The sequence below is a fragment of the Oncorhynchus mykiss genome, chromosome 9 (assembly GCF_057628025.1).
Source record: "Oncorhynchus mykiss isolate SJ-2025 chromosome 9, ASM5762802v1, whole genome shotgun sequence".
Taxonomy (NCBI): Eukaryota; Metazoa; Chordata; class Actinopteri; order Salmoniformes; family Salmonidae; genus Oncorhynchus; species Oncorhynchus mykiss.
This window is the reverse complement of record NC_143030.1, coordinates 39,166,838-39,180,096: the sequence shown is the minus strand read 5'-3', so window position 1 is coordinate 39,180,096 and position 13,259 is coordinate 39,166,838. Positions and strand designations below refer to the sequence as shown.

Sequence of the window (13,259 nt, the reverse complement as noted above, 5' to 3'; positions counted from 1 at the left end):
AGAGATATTTGTGGTTGAACCGTTCAGGTTGTGTCCCCCAGACAGCTTTGTGATCATGGGGGAAGGCAGGCAGGGCTGTCAGGGTAGCGAGGGAGAGAGGGATGAATGAGTCAGGCTGGTGCTCTTGCTAACTTCAGGCAGAACCCCATTCCATCTATAAGTAACCAATGTCTATGATGACTAATGTGAACTGCCGTGTTGTGGCTTGTGGTGCAGCAAGAAAGGAAGGACAATTACCCCTGGAATTTAAAGAAAAACAGAACGATGGAAGCAGAGAGGCTTGTTTTGATTTGATGTTCCTGTGTAGAGTGGAACTGGTGTTGTCTGTGTCGGTGAGCAACATTGTAGATGACAACATTGTAGGCAATTAGCATCAGGTTGAACAGAGCAGCCTTGAGGTAAGACTGTGTTTTCTGGAGAGCAATACTCTTGTATGGAAATGTGTTGTCAAAGACAGCAATCCTGACCAAGAATCAGTTATGGCTCAAAACACATTGTTTAGCAGAATAGCGATTTTAGATCATTTAACAGCAGACGCATTTGTTTTTTCTCTAAGATAGAAGCCATCTTACCAAAATCCATGTATTACTCATAGATTAGAAGTTATGACCTCTACCCACAATCCTATACTGTGGTTCCACAGAGTCCTCCAACGCGTCTCTGTTGACCAACGCTGAGAAGATTGCCACCATCACCACCACGCACACACCCCAAACTGCCACGGAGCCTCGGTTAGTTTCCATGAAGATCTCAATCAATAAACAGGCTTTTGATTAAATCAAATGTAAAATATTATCAATTGCATGAAAGATGACTTCTATATGAATATTATTTATTTTCATATCTGTGTGTTCATATGAATGATTACATTTTCCAGGAACAACTCAAAGTCGAAACAGGCTCCTCCTCCACCTCCTCCAACACAAGCTCAGCCCTCACAGGTACTGTAAAGACAGACATGTTCTATCGGTCTGTTTCAATCAATCACCAAAGAAGGAAGCAATCAGTAATTCATTACTTCACAACAACACACAGTGCAGCTTCAATCTGAGATAAAGATTTTCATTCAAAGCATCAAAGCAATCAATCAATGAATCAGATAATCAATAAAAGAGGACGGAAGAGAGACAGTACCACAGCCAAACGTTTGATGAGTGCAGTAAGCCTGTGTCCAGCCATTGCAGTGCCCTTTCTTCGTGCTCTGCACAGGCAGCAATAATTATTCATTGGTTCCAGGGTATTGTACCTCCTGTTCATTTTGTGTGGTCCTTTGTAGCTCTGTTGGTAGAGCATGGTGCTTGTAACGACAGGGTTGTGGTTTCAATTCCTGGGACCACCCATATGTAAAAATGTATGCACGCATGACTGTAAGTTACTTTGGATAAAAGTGTCTGCTAAATGGTTTATATTATTATGTGAGTTTTTGCTGGATGTGACTTGATTAGTCCTGAATTTAGTACACACTTCATGACACCCCTGTTGGCCCATGAGTTGTGGGTATTTGCACATCTGCTCTGTAAATATGTACTTTTCTTTCTTTCTGTCTCTCACTCTCTCAGGATGCCGAGTTCTACTCTGTGGATCTGGAGCGGGACAGTAAAGGCTTTGGGTTCAGCCTGAGAGGAGGAAGGGAGTACAACATGGACCTATATGTGTTGAGGCTGGCTGAGGACGGGGCGGCTGGCAGGAATGGCAAGATGAGGGTATGCTCCATGAAAACATCATATCAACTATTGGAGGCCTGTCACTCTGTTGCACTTGGATTCTAATATTTCTGTCAAACAGACAGTTCAGCTTGCCTGGGATCAATTATCTGGTTGTCTCAATAAATCTCCTCCCTCCTCTCTCTCTGCACACAAAGGTGGGAGATGAGATCCTGGAGATCAACGGCGAGAGCACAAAGAACATGAAGCACGCACGGGCCATCGAGCTGATCAAGAATGGTGGCCGGAGGGCACACCTGGTCCTCAAGAGGGGCGATGGATCTGTACCTGAATATGGTGTGTGGAGATGTGATGTGATACAGGTTCCCTCCATACTATGACTAACATTACTGACTCTGACTAGGCCCCACACACAGGACAGACACTGTAGTCTGCAGTTTATTGTTGCTGTGAGCAAATCAAATCCAATTTTATTTGTCACACGCACCGAATACAACATTACCGTGAAACGCTTACTTACAAGCCCTTAACCAACAATGCAGTTCAAGGAATTGAGTTAAGAAAATATTTAGTAAATAAACTAAAGAAAAATATATGTAATCAAAAAGTAACACAAGATATTTACATAATAATAATGATATATACAAGGGGTACCGGTACCGGGTCAATGTGTGGGGGTACAGGTTAGTTGAGGTCATTTGTAAAGTGACAATGCATAGATGTAAATAGTTTGGGTGGTCATTTGATTAATTGTTCAGCTTGAGGGTAGAAGCTGTTAAGGAGCCTTTTGGTCCTAGACTTGGTGCTCTGTTATCGCTTGTCATGCGGTAGGAGAGAGAACAGTCTATGACTTGCGTGACTGGAGTCTTTGACAGTTCTTTGGGCCTTCCTCTGACACCGCCTAGTATATAGTTCCTGGATGTCAGGAAGCTTGGCCCCAGTGATGTACTGGGCCATACACATTACCCTCTGTAGTGCCTTATGGTCAGATGCAGAGCAGTTGCCAGACCAGGTAGTGATGCAACTGGTCGGGATGCTCTCGATGGTGCAGCTGTAGAACTTTTTCAGGATCTGGGGACCCATGCCTCTCCTGAGGGGGAAAAGGTGTTGTTGTGCCCTCTTCACAACTGTCTTGGTATGTTTGGACCAGGATAGTTCACTGGTGATGTGGATACCAAGGACAATGAAACTCACAACCTTCATTGGCCATAGTATGTAATGTTCCTCTTCCTGTATAAATCAAGTCTTGTTATTGTCCAAATAATGTATGTTCTGCTCACTCCTAATCTGGGATTGTTTCTCCTTATTTCTGCCGAGAAGGTCAAAGGATCCCACTCAGCCGTCAATTTCATAGGTTTTCCTTTTCTGTGCCTGACAGAAAAACTTGTCAACTGAACCAACTACATTTATTTTTCTTATCTCTATTGAGGATCTAAGCCCTCTGTTGTCTTTATTTTTGTTTATTTTTTTGCTGTCTCTTTCCTCCCCACTTCTTTTCTCTGGGTTCTTCCTCCTCCCTCCAGCGATGATGGCTCCTCATCTCGCTGTTGGTACTATGAGAAATGACAAGATGGGAGAGCCCTGTTTCTACCTAATGGGCCAAAATCAGACCACGGTTTGTAGCCAAGTCTGTTCCAACCCACCCTCCTAACTGTTTACCCTCCACCCCAACATCTCTCACCTACTTAATCCATCTCCCCCTACCATTTCCTCCTCTCCCACTACCTGCACCTCCATGGGTATGTGTTTGGTTCTGTGTGGCCTGGCTCACTCCTCAACCTGCACTGTGCTTTCATGACCCATGTGAACCCATTCACACTGAATGCACTGCTTCTCCTCCTCCCGCCTCTGGAAGGATTCATGTCACTGCTCGCCTCCTGCTGCTACCATAACAACCACTAATTGGGCAGAGTCATGGGCAGAATACTCTCCAGTTTTTTGTTTTCTCCTCTCTCAGGCTCTTTGTTTTTCTGCAGTTCCCATTCCCAAACGATGATAATCTACTTTTTAAATTATTTTTATTTTAACGTCATAGCTGCTTGTTGTGTCATTGATAACACCAACCCTCCACTTGCAATGTTTTTCACTTGTTGTGTTGCTGCCACCTACATGTAGCAACCCAATGCTCCCATTGAAAATATACTGTAGCAATTGTTTACTTTGATTTTGAGGATCAAAGTAAGTCATTTGTGTACAAATTTGAATATTTAATACTACCCTTTTTCCCCAGTATATTTATTGTCCCAATTTTCAAACAAGTCACTGTTTATGGAAGTGCATGGCAGTACATGGTTTCCATAAAAATATCTGTATTGACTAAATACCAATATCTGTATTGCTTGTATCTGTATTGATTCAAGCAATTTCTGAGAATTTTCTTAGCTACCAAGCTTATATTATTTAGTTAGTTTAAACTCCATCCAGTCTGAGAATGTCTCTCATGTTCTTCCTTTGTTTTCATACAGACTCCAGCCATGACGGGCACTCTCCCACACCCGGGGCACAAAACTCTCCGGAAGTGAGAACCCTGCCACCAAACAGCCGATATCACACCTCATCGGAGTCAAGTTATCCACAAGACCTTCACAAACCATCACGCCACAAGGATGCTGCGCAGGGCCGAGACAGGGACAGGATGGAGCACCAGGGCCAGCACTTTAACCCCCACCACCATCACACCTGGAACAACAACCACAGCCATACCACCCCCAGCCAACACTACCCTGAAAACAGTGGCGGCAACAATAAGAAGAGCCGGGGACGCAAAGTCAACAAGTCAGAGTCAGAGAGCGGCATCTCAAAACTATTAAAGACTCTGCGTAAGGACAGCTCTAGGAAGAAGGCTGCAGCTGCAGTGGCAGCTACAGAACGAGAGCGGGAGCTCTCCGCTAGTAGCAGTACTCTAGACCCGAGGTACAGTCGACCACGCCACGGCTCCCTCGACCGTTCGCCCACCCGTAAACATAAAGCCTCCCCTGACCGACGGCGGGCCAAGTCCATGGACCGCAGGGTTGAGCGAGCACACCGAGGCCGCACACCCGAAAAGGAGAGCGAGGACGGAGGTTTCCTCAGTCATGCGGCTACTCCTGAACAACCACTCTACGACCGCAGGCTCCTGAGGGAACCACAGACCCCGGGCCGAGCCTACTTAGAGGCCACCACCCCAGAGCGCCTGAACAAAAGGGCTTCCTCCCTGTCTCTTTCCAGGGGGTGGACTCCTGACAGAGGCAGCCTGAAGAACGGCAACCTCCTGAGGGACTCGCCGGTTGAGACGAGGGAGGAGAGGTATGGGATGAACGGAACGCCAGAGAGACGGTACAGGTCAGAGAGAGATTCATCTCCAGACAGCAGCTATAGCAGGGAGGAGCTGAACTACTGCAGTACACTGAAGAACAATGCCTCCACTCACAACCACACAGGCTACAACGCAGCAGGACACTGCAACAACGCAGCAGGACACAACAACACAGCAGGACACAACAACACAGCAGGACACAACAAAGCAGCAGGACACAACAACGGAGTAGGTCGCGCCCAGAACCAGTTCCCCGTGCCTATGAGAAGGCTTTACAAAGAGATCCCCAAGGACCTCAGCATCTGAGTGGACAGAGCCTGGACCCTGGCCTCTCACCCCTCAACCTGTGTAGGCCACAGTACATACACTGGACTTGGACTTCTAAGGAGATTAACTCGTGATTTATCCAATCGCCTGGTTGATTGATTCATTGATTTGACTACTTGTGATCCGGGACAGAGATTCATACCACAGCAGGAGTACAATCTTTTTTTTGTTTGTACTGTATGTTTTGCTTCTGTTCACATTATTTTGAGCATTACGGCAGTTGTTAATACTGTAGTGAAGGTATGTGTATGTGCCTATCACATCACAAATGGCGATTTAGCTTTTTTTGGGCATCTCTGTTTGGAACCTCAGAGGGAACACATACAGTCGCTAGTGAAAGACTACACACCACTTGCACAGTCTTCACATTTTGCTGCCTCAAAATGCAATCCAAACATTTATTAAATTAGATTGGTAGAACAATTATCTACAAAACCTACTCCACATTTTCGAAGTGAAAGAAAAATTATAGAACACCCCCCCCCCCCCCTCCTCCAAATATGTTTTATTGATTGCATGACTCTTAGCGCAACGTATATCCATTGTTTTTGTCAAAATTGCTCAAGCTCAGTAAATGTGGTTGGGAATCATTGATGGCCAGCAATATTTCAGGCTTGTCTCGGATTTTCAAGCAAATTTAAGTCAGCACTGAGACTGGAAAACTCACACTTTACACCTCTTCGAAAGCCCTCCTGGCGGGTCTTTGGTATTAAAATGTGTGTAAATGTCCCGCTGACAAATAAAACTCTGTCCCGGGGTTAGGTTTTCAGAAAACTACAGCAGGTTTTTACCTGGGCTTTTTTTATCCTGACAAACTCCCCAATCCCTGCCAGTGACAAGCTTACCCATAACATGATGCTGCCACCACAATACTTGATAATACAGAGAGAGTTTTCCTCTGTGTTGCATTAGATTTGATTCAAATCAGCAGTTTTTTTTTGTCCAAAAAGTGAATGTATTTGCTGTTTTGTCTTGCAGTATTATTTAACAGCCTTGTTGCAAACATAATTGATGATTTGGTGTGGATGTTTTTTGTTGTTGAATTTTTTACCCCTTTTTCATGGTATCCAATTGTTTAGTAGCTACTATCTTGTCTCATCGCTACAACTCCCGTACGGGCTCGGGAGAGTTGAAGGTTGAAAGTCATGCGTCGTCTGATACACAACCCAACCAAGCCGCACTGCTTCTTAACACAGGGCGCATCCAACCCGGAAGCCAGCCGCACCAATGTGTCGGAGGAAACACTGTGCACCTGGCAACCTTGGCTAGCGTGCACTGCGCCCGGCCCACCACAGGAGTCACTGGTGCACGATGAGACAAGGATATCCCTATCGGCCAAGCCCTCCCTAACCCGGACGACACTATGCCAATTGTGCGTCGCCCCACAGACCTCCCGGTCGCAGCCGGTTATGACAGAGCTTGGGCGCGTACCCAGAGTCTCTGATGGCACAGCTGGCACTGCAGTACAGCACCCTTAACCACTGCGCCACCCGGGAGGCCTGGTGTGGATGTTTTAACATAGGTTTCCTTCTTTTCACTTCATCATACTGGCCACTAATGTGGAGTGAATGCAATGTTGTTGATCCTCTGTATTTTCAAGTATTGTGGTGGCAGCATCATGTAATGGGTATGCTTGTCACTGACAGGAAATGGGGTTGTCAGGATCAAAAAAAATATATGAAAGGAGCAAAGCACAGGTCAAAAGTCTGAGAAAAGTCTTCTGAAAACCTAGAGGTAATTAGTGGTAGACACACCAGACTGGTTTTTCAGGAGGTGTTGAGTGATCCAGTCTTAGTCCTGACTTAAATAGTCTTTAAAATCACAGACAAAGTTTGAATATTACTTTCCACCAATGGTTCCCAACCAAATTTACTGAGCTTGAGCAATTTTGACAAAAACAATGGAGCTATGTTGCCCTAAGAGTTGGTAAAATCTTATTCAAAATTATTCTGTTTTTATGTTCTATAATATTTCTTTCACTTAATAATTCTTGTGACTCTCAAAACCCGGATCCGGGAACGTAATCTTCGCCTCAAACTAATTAGCATAACGCAGCGGACATACATCTTCCTAGAAAATCTTCCTATTCATGAAAATCACAAATGAAATATGTTGAGACACAGCTTAGCCTTTTGTTAATCACACTGTCATCTCAGATTTTCAAAGTATGCTTTACAGCCAACGCTAGACAAGCATTTGTGTAAGTTTATCATGGCATAATGCTATGCTAGGCTCTGCTGGCAGCAGGCAACATTTTCACGAAAATAAGAAAAGCAATCAAATTAAATAATTTACCTTTGAAGAACTTTGGATGTTTTCACTCAGGAGACTCCCAGTTAGATAGCAAATGTTCCTTTTTTCCAAAAATATTATTTTTGTAGGCGAAATAGCTCCCGTTTGTTCATCACGTTTGGCCGAGAAATCGACCGTAAAATGCGGTCACTACAACGCCAAACTTTTTTTCAAATTAGCTTCATTATATCGACAGAAACATGGCAAACGTTGTTTAGAATCAATCCTTAAGGTGTTTTTCACATATCTATTCGATAATATATCCATCGGGACAATTGGTTTCTTATAAGAAGCGATTGGAAAAATGGCTACCTCAGTACTTTACACAAGATTTTCTGCGGGAGCCATCATGTGACCACTTGCTCAATGTGGTCCCTTACGGCTATTCTTCAACATAATTGCGTAAAAAGACGTTGCAATGCTGTAGACACCTTGGGGAATACGTAGAAAGTGTAAGCTCATTCGTAGCCCATTCACAGTCATATAAGGAGTCATTGGCATGAAGCGGTGTAAACAAATGCGGCACTTCCTGATTGGATTTTTATCTGGGTTTCGCCTATAACATCAGTTCTGTTGCACTCACAGACAATATCTTTGCAGTTTTGGAAATGTCAGAGTGTTTTCTATCCAAAGCTGTCAATTATATGCATAGTCGAGCATCTTGTCGTGACAAAATATCCCGTTTAAAATGTGAATGTTTTTATCCCAAAATTTAAATACTGCCCCCTAGTCGCAAAAGGTTTAAAAAAAATGTTTAGTAGGTTGTGTAGATCTATAGAAAAGAAAATCGAATGTAATCCCTTTTTAGATACAAATGTTGTTAGCAAAAACGTGACGACTGCCAGAGGTGTGTAGACTTTCACTAGCGACTGTATGTGTTCCCTCTGAGGTTTCAAACATGCTCCTTACTGTGGTAACTGGTACTTCATGGTGGGCTTTTTTTTATGTTTTTGATGTCATTTTCCACCTCAGAATTGCTTTATAAAGCAAACTATAGCACAAGATGTTGGTAGTAGTGACATTTTATGGACAACTGCAGTGTGCATACCTAAATGAATATCATACAGAGTAAAGGCAAACTCACATTTTTATAACCAATAGTAATTTTAGAAATAATATATTTGAAATCAACCTTTTTGCATTTGTCCTGGTATTTATTTTCAATTGGCACATACCACAACGAAGCTTGGTTAAAGCTTGAAGGACCAAGTTATATGCCCCATAACCTGAAAATAAGAATCATTGTTATCCCTGCTGGATTTGCTGTAGAATCGCCAGAGGGAAACTAACATCCATCTCCTCTTCTCTCAGTCAGAGGTGTCTGAGTAGACTGCCTGTGGTGGAAATAAAATTCAACAAAGTTTTGTATTCCTATTCAGAGGAAAGTAGAAGCAACATGTTAACTGACTGGGAGCCTGTAACATGAAACCTGTTTCACAGTTATAAGCAACATGGAGAGGTTGACTAAGAGAGGTCAAATGGTTTGAATGTAACCACAGTCCTAGAATGAATTGATCCTAAATACCGATGTAGACGTGAGGAAAGCTAAACCACCACATCTGATTGGCTTGAAGATTCAATAGAAAATATAGATCAATGGCCCACTGATCCCATACAGGTGAAATGGGATTAATTCCTCTCTTCCTCTCCCTGTCCAAGGAAATGAGGTGATGATGTAATCATGTAAGGTAAGTTGTTGTGATGGTAACATATGGAAAGTTCCGGTACAGAAGTATCTGCCATGCTTTCACACCACTGGAGTATGACTGCAGCTTTAACCTTGTTTTTCTGTATATTTTATGTTTTATGTTTCACAAAACATCTAAAATGATATAGGAAAAACTACAACCAATGCATTCTTTTATCACTGTTTTTTCCATGGTACTGTAAAAAAATGACATTTAAAGAAGAATATAACCTGCCGGCCACCGCCTGCACAGAATTTTACTATGTAACTAATAGGAACTTGTCAAGGAACAAATTGCTGCCTTTTTCTTGTACAAAAGAGACATTTATGAGAAACCTCTGCAGTGAGGAATGTGATATTGTGTTTATATTTCTGAAATGGACCTGATGATTCATGGGAAATATGTTAATGTACTCTGAATCAGGTATGTAAAGATATTCTAAAAATGGACGACTGTATTTGGTCAATTAGAAGCTGTTTGTTGGTTTGAATATCTCTTGATGGTTAGCCTGCCTTTGTATTATAAAGCACTTGTATGCAGTCTGTGTCCTTTAAGCATTATTTCTTGCAATGTGCTCCAGACATAATGCTATATCTGTGTTGATAAAAGCAGTACATGCATATGGGCCAATCTTTTTTATAAAACACTATGCATATATAAATACTACATTGTTCATAGCTTTATTTGGCCCATGAAGCTATACATAACATTAGTTTAATAAGTACAAGTAAATGTGGACTTATCCAGTAAAGCTTATTTCCTTGAGAGGGATCACAATGTATATGTAGCTATCAAAAGAAGTCTGTGAATGCTATTTTTATTATCAAATAAAGTTTTCCATACAAATTCAAAATATTTTTTTTCTACAGTGGCTTGCAATTATATTTCCAGGGAATTCTTATTGACAAGATCTACATTTTAGATTCCCCTTGGAGTGCAGCATTTACAGATTGATTTATGATTCACCAAGGTACCTCAGCATATGTAAACGCAATGCTTTAGTAACAGAATATCTGCAAAAAATACATAAAGTGTTGTAAGAGGTGCGTAATTGGCTGCAGGGAAGTCAGACGCAGGAGAGCAGACATAGGTAACAACCAGAGCAGTTTATTTAGGCAAAACAAACTGCACCCAGAAGCAACAAAATACGTGTTTAAATAACCCGTCGCAAACCAGTTAGAAATGCACATACACTTTACAACAAACAATTCCACAGACATGGGGGGAACAGAGGGTTATATACATGTCACGTAATGAGGGAATTTTTTTATTTTTATTTCACCTTTATTTAACCAGGTAGGCTAGTTGAGAACAAGTTCTCATTTACAACTGCGACCTGGCCAAGATAAAGCATAGCAGTGTGAACAGACAGCAACACAGAGTTACACATGGAGTAAACAATAAACAAGTCAATAACACGGTATAATTTTTTATATATATAAAAAAAGAGTCTACATACATTGTGTGCAAAAGGCATGAGGAGGTAGGTGAATAATTACAATTTAGCAGATTAACACTGGAGTGATAAATGATCAATGTGCAGGTAGAGATACTGGTGTGCAAAAGAGCAGAAAAGTAAATTAATAAAAACAGTATGGGGATGAGGTAAGTAAATTGGGTGGGCTATTTACCGATGGACTATGTACAGCTGCAGCGATCGGTTAACTGCTCAGATAGCAGACGTTTAAAGTTGGTGAGGGAGATAAAAGTCTCCAACTTCAACGATTTTTGCAATTCGTTCCAGTCACAGGCAGCAGAGAACTGGAAGGAAAGGCGGCCAAATTAGGTGTTGGCTTTAGGGATGATCAGTGAGATACACCTGCTGGAGCGCGTGCTACGGTTGGGTGTTGCCATCGTGACCAGTGAATTGAGATAAGGCGGAGCTTTACCTAGCATGGACTTGTAGATGACCTGGAGCCAGTGGGTCTGGCGACGAATATGTAGTGAGGGCCAGCCGACTAGAGCATACAGGTCGCAGTGGTGGGTGGTATAAGGTGCTTTAGTAACCAAGCGGATGGCACTATGATAAACTGCATCCAGTTTGCTGAGTAGAGTATTGAAAACCATTTTGTAGATGACATCGCCGAAGTCGAGGATCGGTAGGATAGTCAGTTTTACTAGGGTAAGTTTGGCAGCGTGAGTGAAGGAGGCTTTGTTGCGAAATAGAAAGCCGATTCTAGATTTGATTTTGGATTGGAGATGTTTGATATGAGTCTGGAAGGAGAGTTTACAGTCTAGCCAGACACCTAGGTACTTATAGATGTCCACATATTCTAGGTCAGAACCATCCAGGGTGGTGATGCTAGTCGGGCGTGCGGGTGCAGGCAGCGAACGGTTGAAAAGCATGCATTTGGTTTTACTAGCGTTTAAGAGCAGTTGTAAACCAGGTGTGTGGGAAAACAAGATGAAACAAATGGAAAATGAAAGGTGGATCGGCGATGGCTAGAAGACCGGTGACGTCGACCGTCGAACGCCACCCGAACAAGGAGAGAAACCGGAAGTTGTGACAAGTGTCTATCTGACATTTCAGATTTGTCAGGCTAGCAGAGGTTTCGGTAGATAAAATAGGAATGTCTAACTGTATATTAAATCACATCAATATCTTATTGTTACCCGTTGACAGAATAATTCAGTATGTACATCACGGAAGTGAAATTAATCTACTTGTTAATAATGGATAAGGTACTGGGATGGAATGTCAGGAAACTGCTACTACACTAGCACATACTGTATGGATATCCACAGCTGTTAACAAGCAACCCTGAGGCAGCCTTTCAGCTACTGTATCGTCCTTCTGTGTTTTTTCCATTGCAAGCATCGAAAAGCATAGCAACATCCATTAATTTAAACTTGAGAAGGGTCTTCTTCTTATCACACAAGCCATATTAGAAACCTAGCCTACACTGGGGACAAATTCAGGCTGAGGCTGTAATGATAGCACAACAGTCTACTCTTTACGCTGTGTCTGTCTGTTTATTCCCTATATAGAGCACTACTTGTCTCTGGTCAAAAGTAGTAGTGCAGTATTATGTAGAATAAATAGGGTGTCGTCCGGATTAGGGGAGGTTTTGGCCGGGTGGGGGCTTTACTTGGCTCATTGTGGCGGGCCGGGCTCCTGCAGGCTGACTTCGGTAGTCCGTTGAAAGGTGTTTCCTCCAACACATTGATGCAGCTGTCTTCCGGGTTAAGCGGGAAGATGTTAAGATGCACGGTTTAGCGGGTCATGTTTTGGAGGAGACAAGATAGTAAATGTATATCACAAAATTGGGGAGAAAAAGGGGGTAAAAAAATACAATTATAAAAAAGAGTCTAAAAAATATGAACATAATAGGGTTGCTACTTAGCATGTAAATTAACTTTGAATAGACATGCAGGCATTTTAATATTACTCCATAGTGATCCATACCATAGCTAATATATGTGGAAGCACGCACAGAACTGAGCCTTCACAGCATACTGCATGACTCACTCATAGCTTAACTGCTGATTTATGAATGTGTTTTTCTACCATCTAGATGAAAAAAGCATTTTGGATCAAATATTGTATTCATCACGTACAGAGTTTACAGCAGGTATAAAAGATGCAGAGAAATGCTTGTGTGCTAGCTCGCATAACACTGCAGTACAATATGTGAATTAAAGCAGATTTGAACAAGTTCTTTGCACGTTTCTCACTCACCAAGCAAAGCCACTTCAACATTTGTTATCTTCCCAGGGAGGTACCTATATAAACTGCATGTAGTTCAACTAGTATAATTACATGCTAATTACATTTTGCAGTAGCTTGGTGGTAGTTCCTAATTCTCACTTTTTGTGCTAAATAGGTTTAGGGCTCTATTCAATCAGATCCGCTGTAGCCGACATCCGCATAGCGGAGGTAGAATTGCGTTGGAACTGTCAAATTCATAAGCCACTCCTGGAACTGCGTTAGAGCTGTCAAATCAACAAGCCACTGCTGGCATTATAGCTGAAGTGGACATTGCTATAGAAATC

General features: G+C 42.4%; 1 protein-coding gene across 50 annotated transcripts in view; it reads left to right on the top strand.

Moving 5' to 3' along the window:
• Window positions 1-10,119, top strand: part of LOC110531155 (membrane-associated guanylate kinase, WW and PDZ domain-containing protein 1) — a 314,347-nt gene extending 304,228 nt beyond the window's left edge. For 47 of the 50 annotated variants that reach the window (XM_090184134.1, XM_090184132.1, XM_090184131.1 and 44 more), the window contains 5 exons: window positions 644-731; window positions 878-941; window positions 1,560-1,703; window positions 1,862-2,000; window positions 4,130-10,119. In XM_090184134.1, coding sequence (XP_090040260.1) covers window positions 644-731; window positions 878-941; window positions 1,560-1,703; window positions 1,862-2,000; window positions 4,130-5,265 — 1,571 coding nt within the window. In that variant the 3' untranslated portion in view covers window positions 5,266-10,119. Of the gene's footprint in view, window positions 1-643; window positions 732-877; window positions 942-1,559; window positions 1,704-1,861; window positions 2,001-3,187; window positions 3,280-4,129 lie in introns of all 50 variants that reach the window. The other 3 variants (XM_090184170.1, XM_090184171.1, XM_090184169.1) reach the window with 1 other exon arrangement.
• The last annotated feature ends 3,140 nt before the right edge of the window (window positions 10,120-13,259 follow it).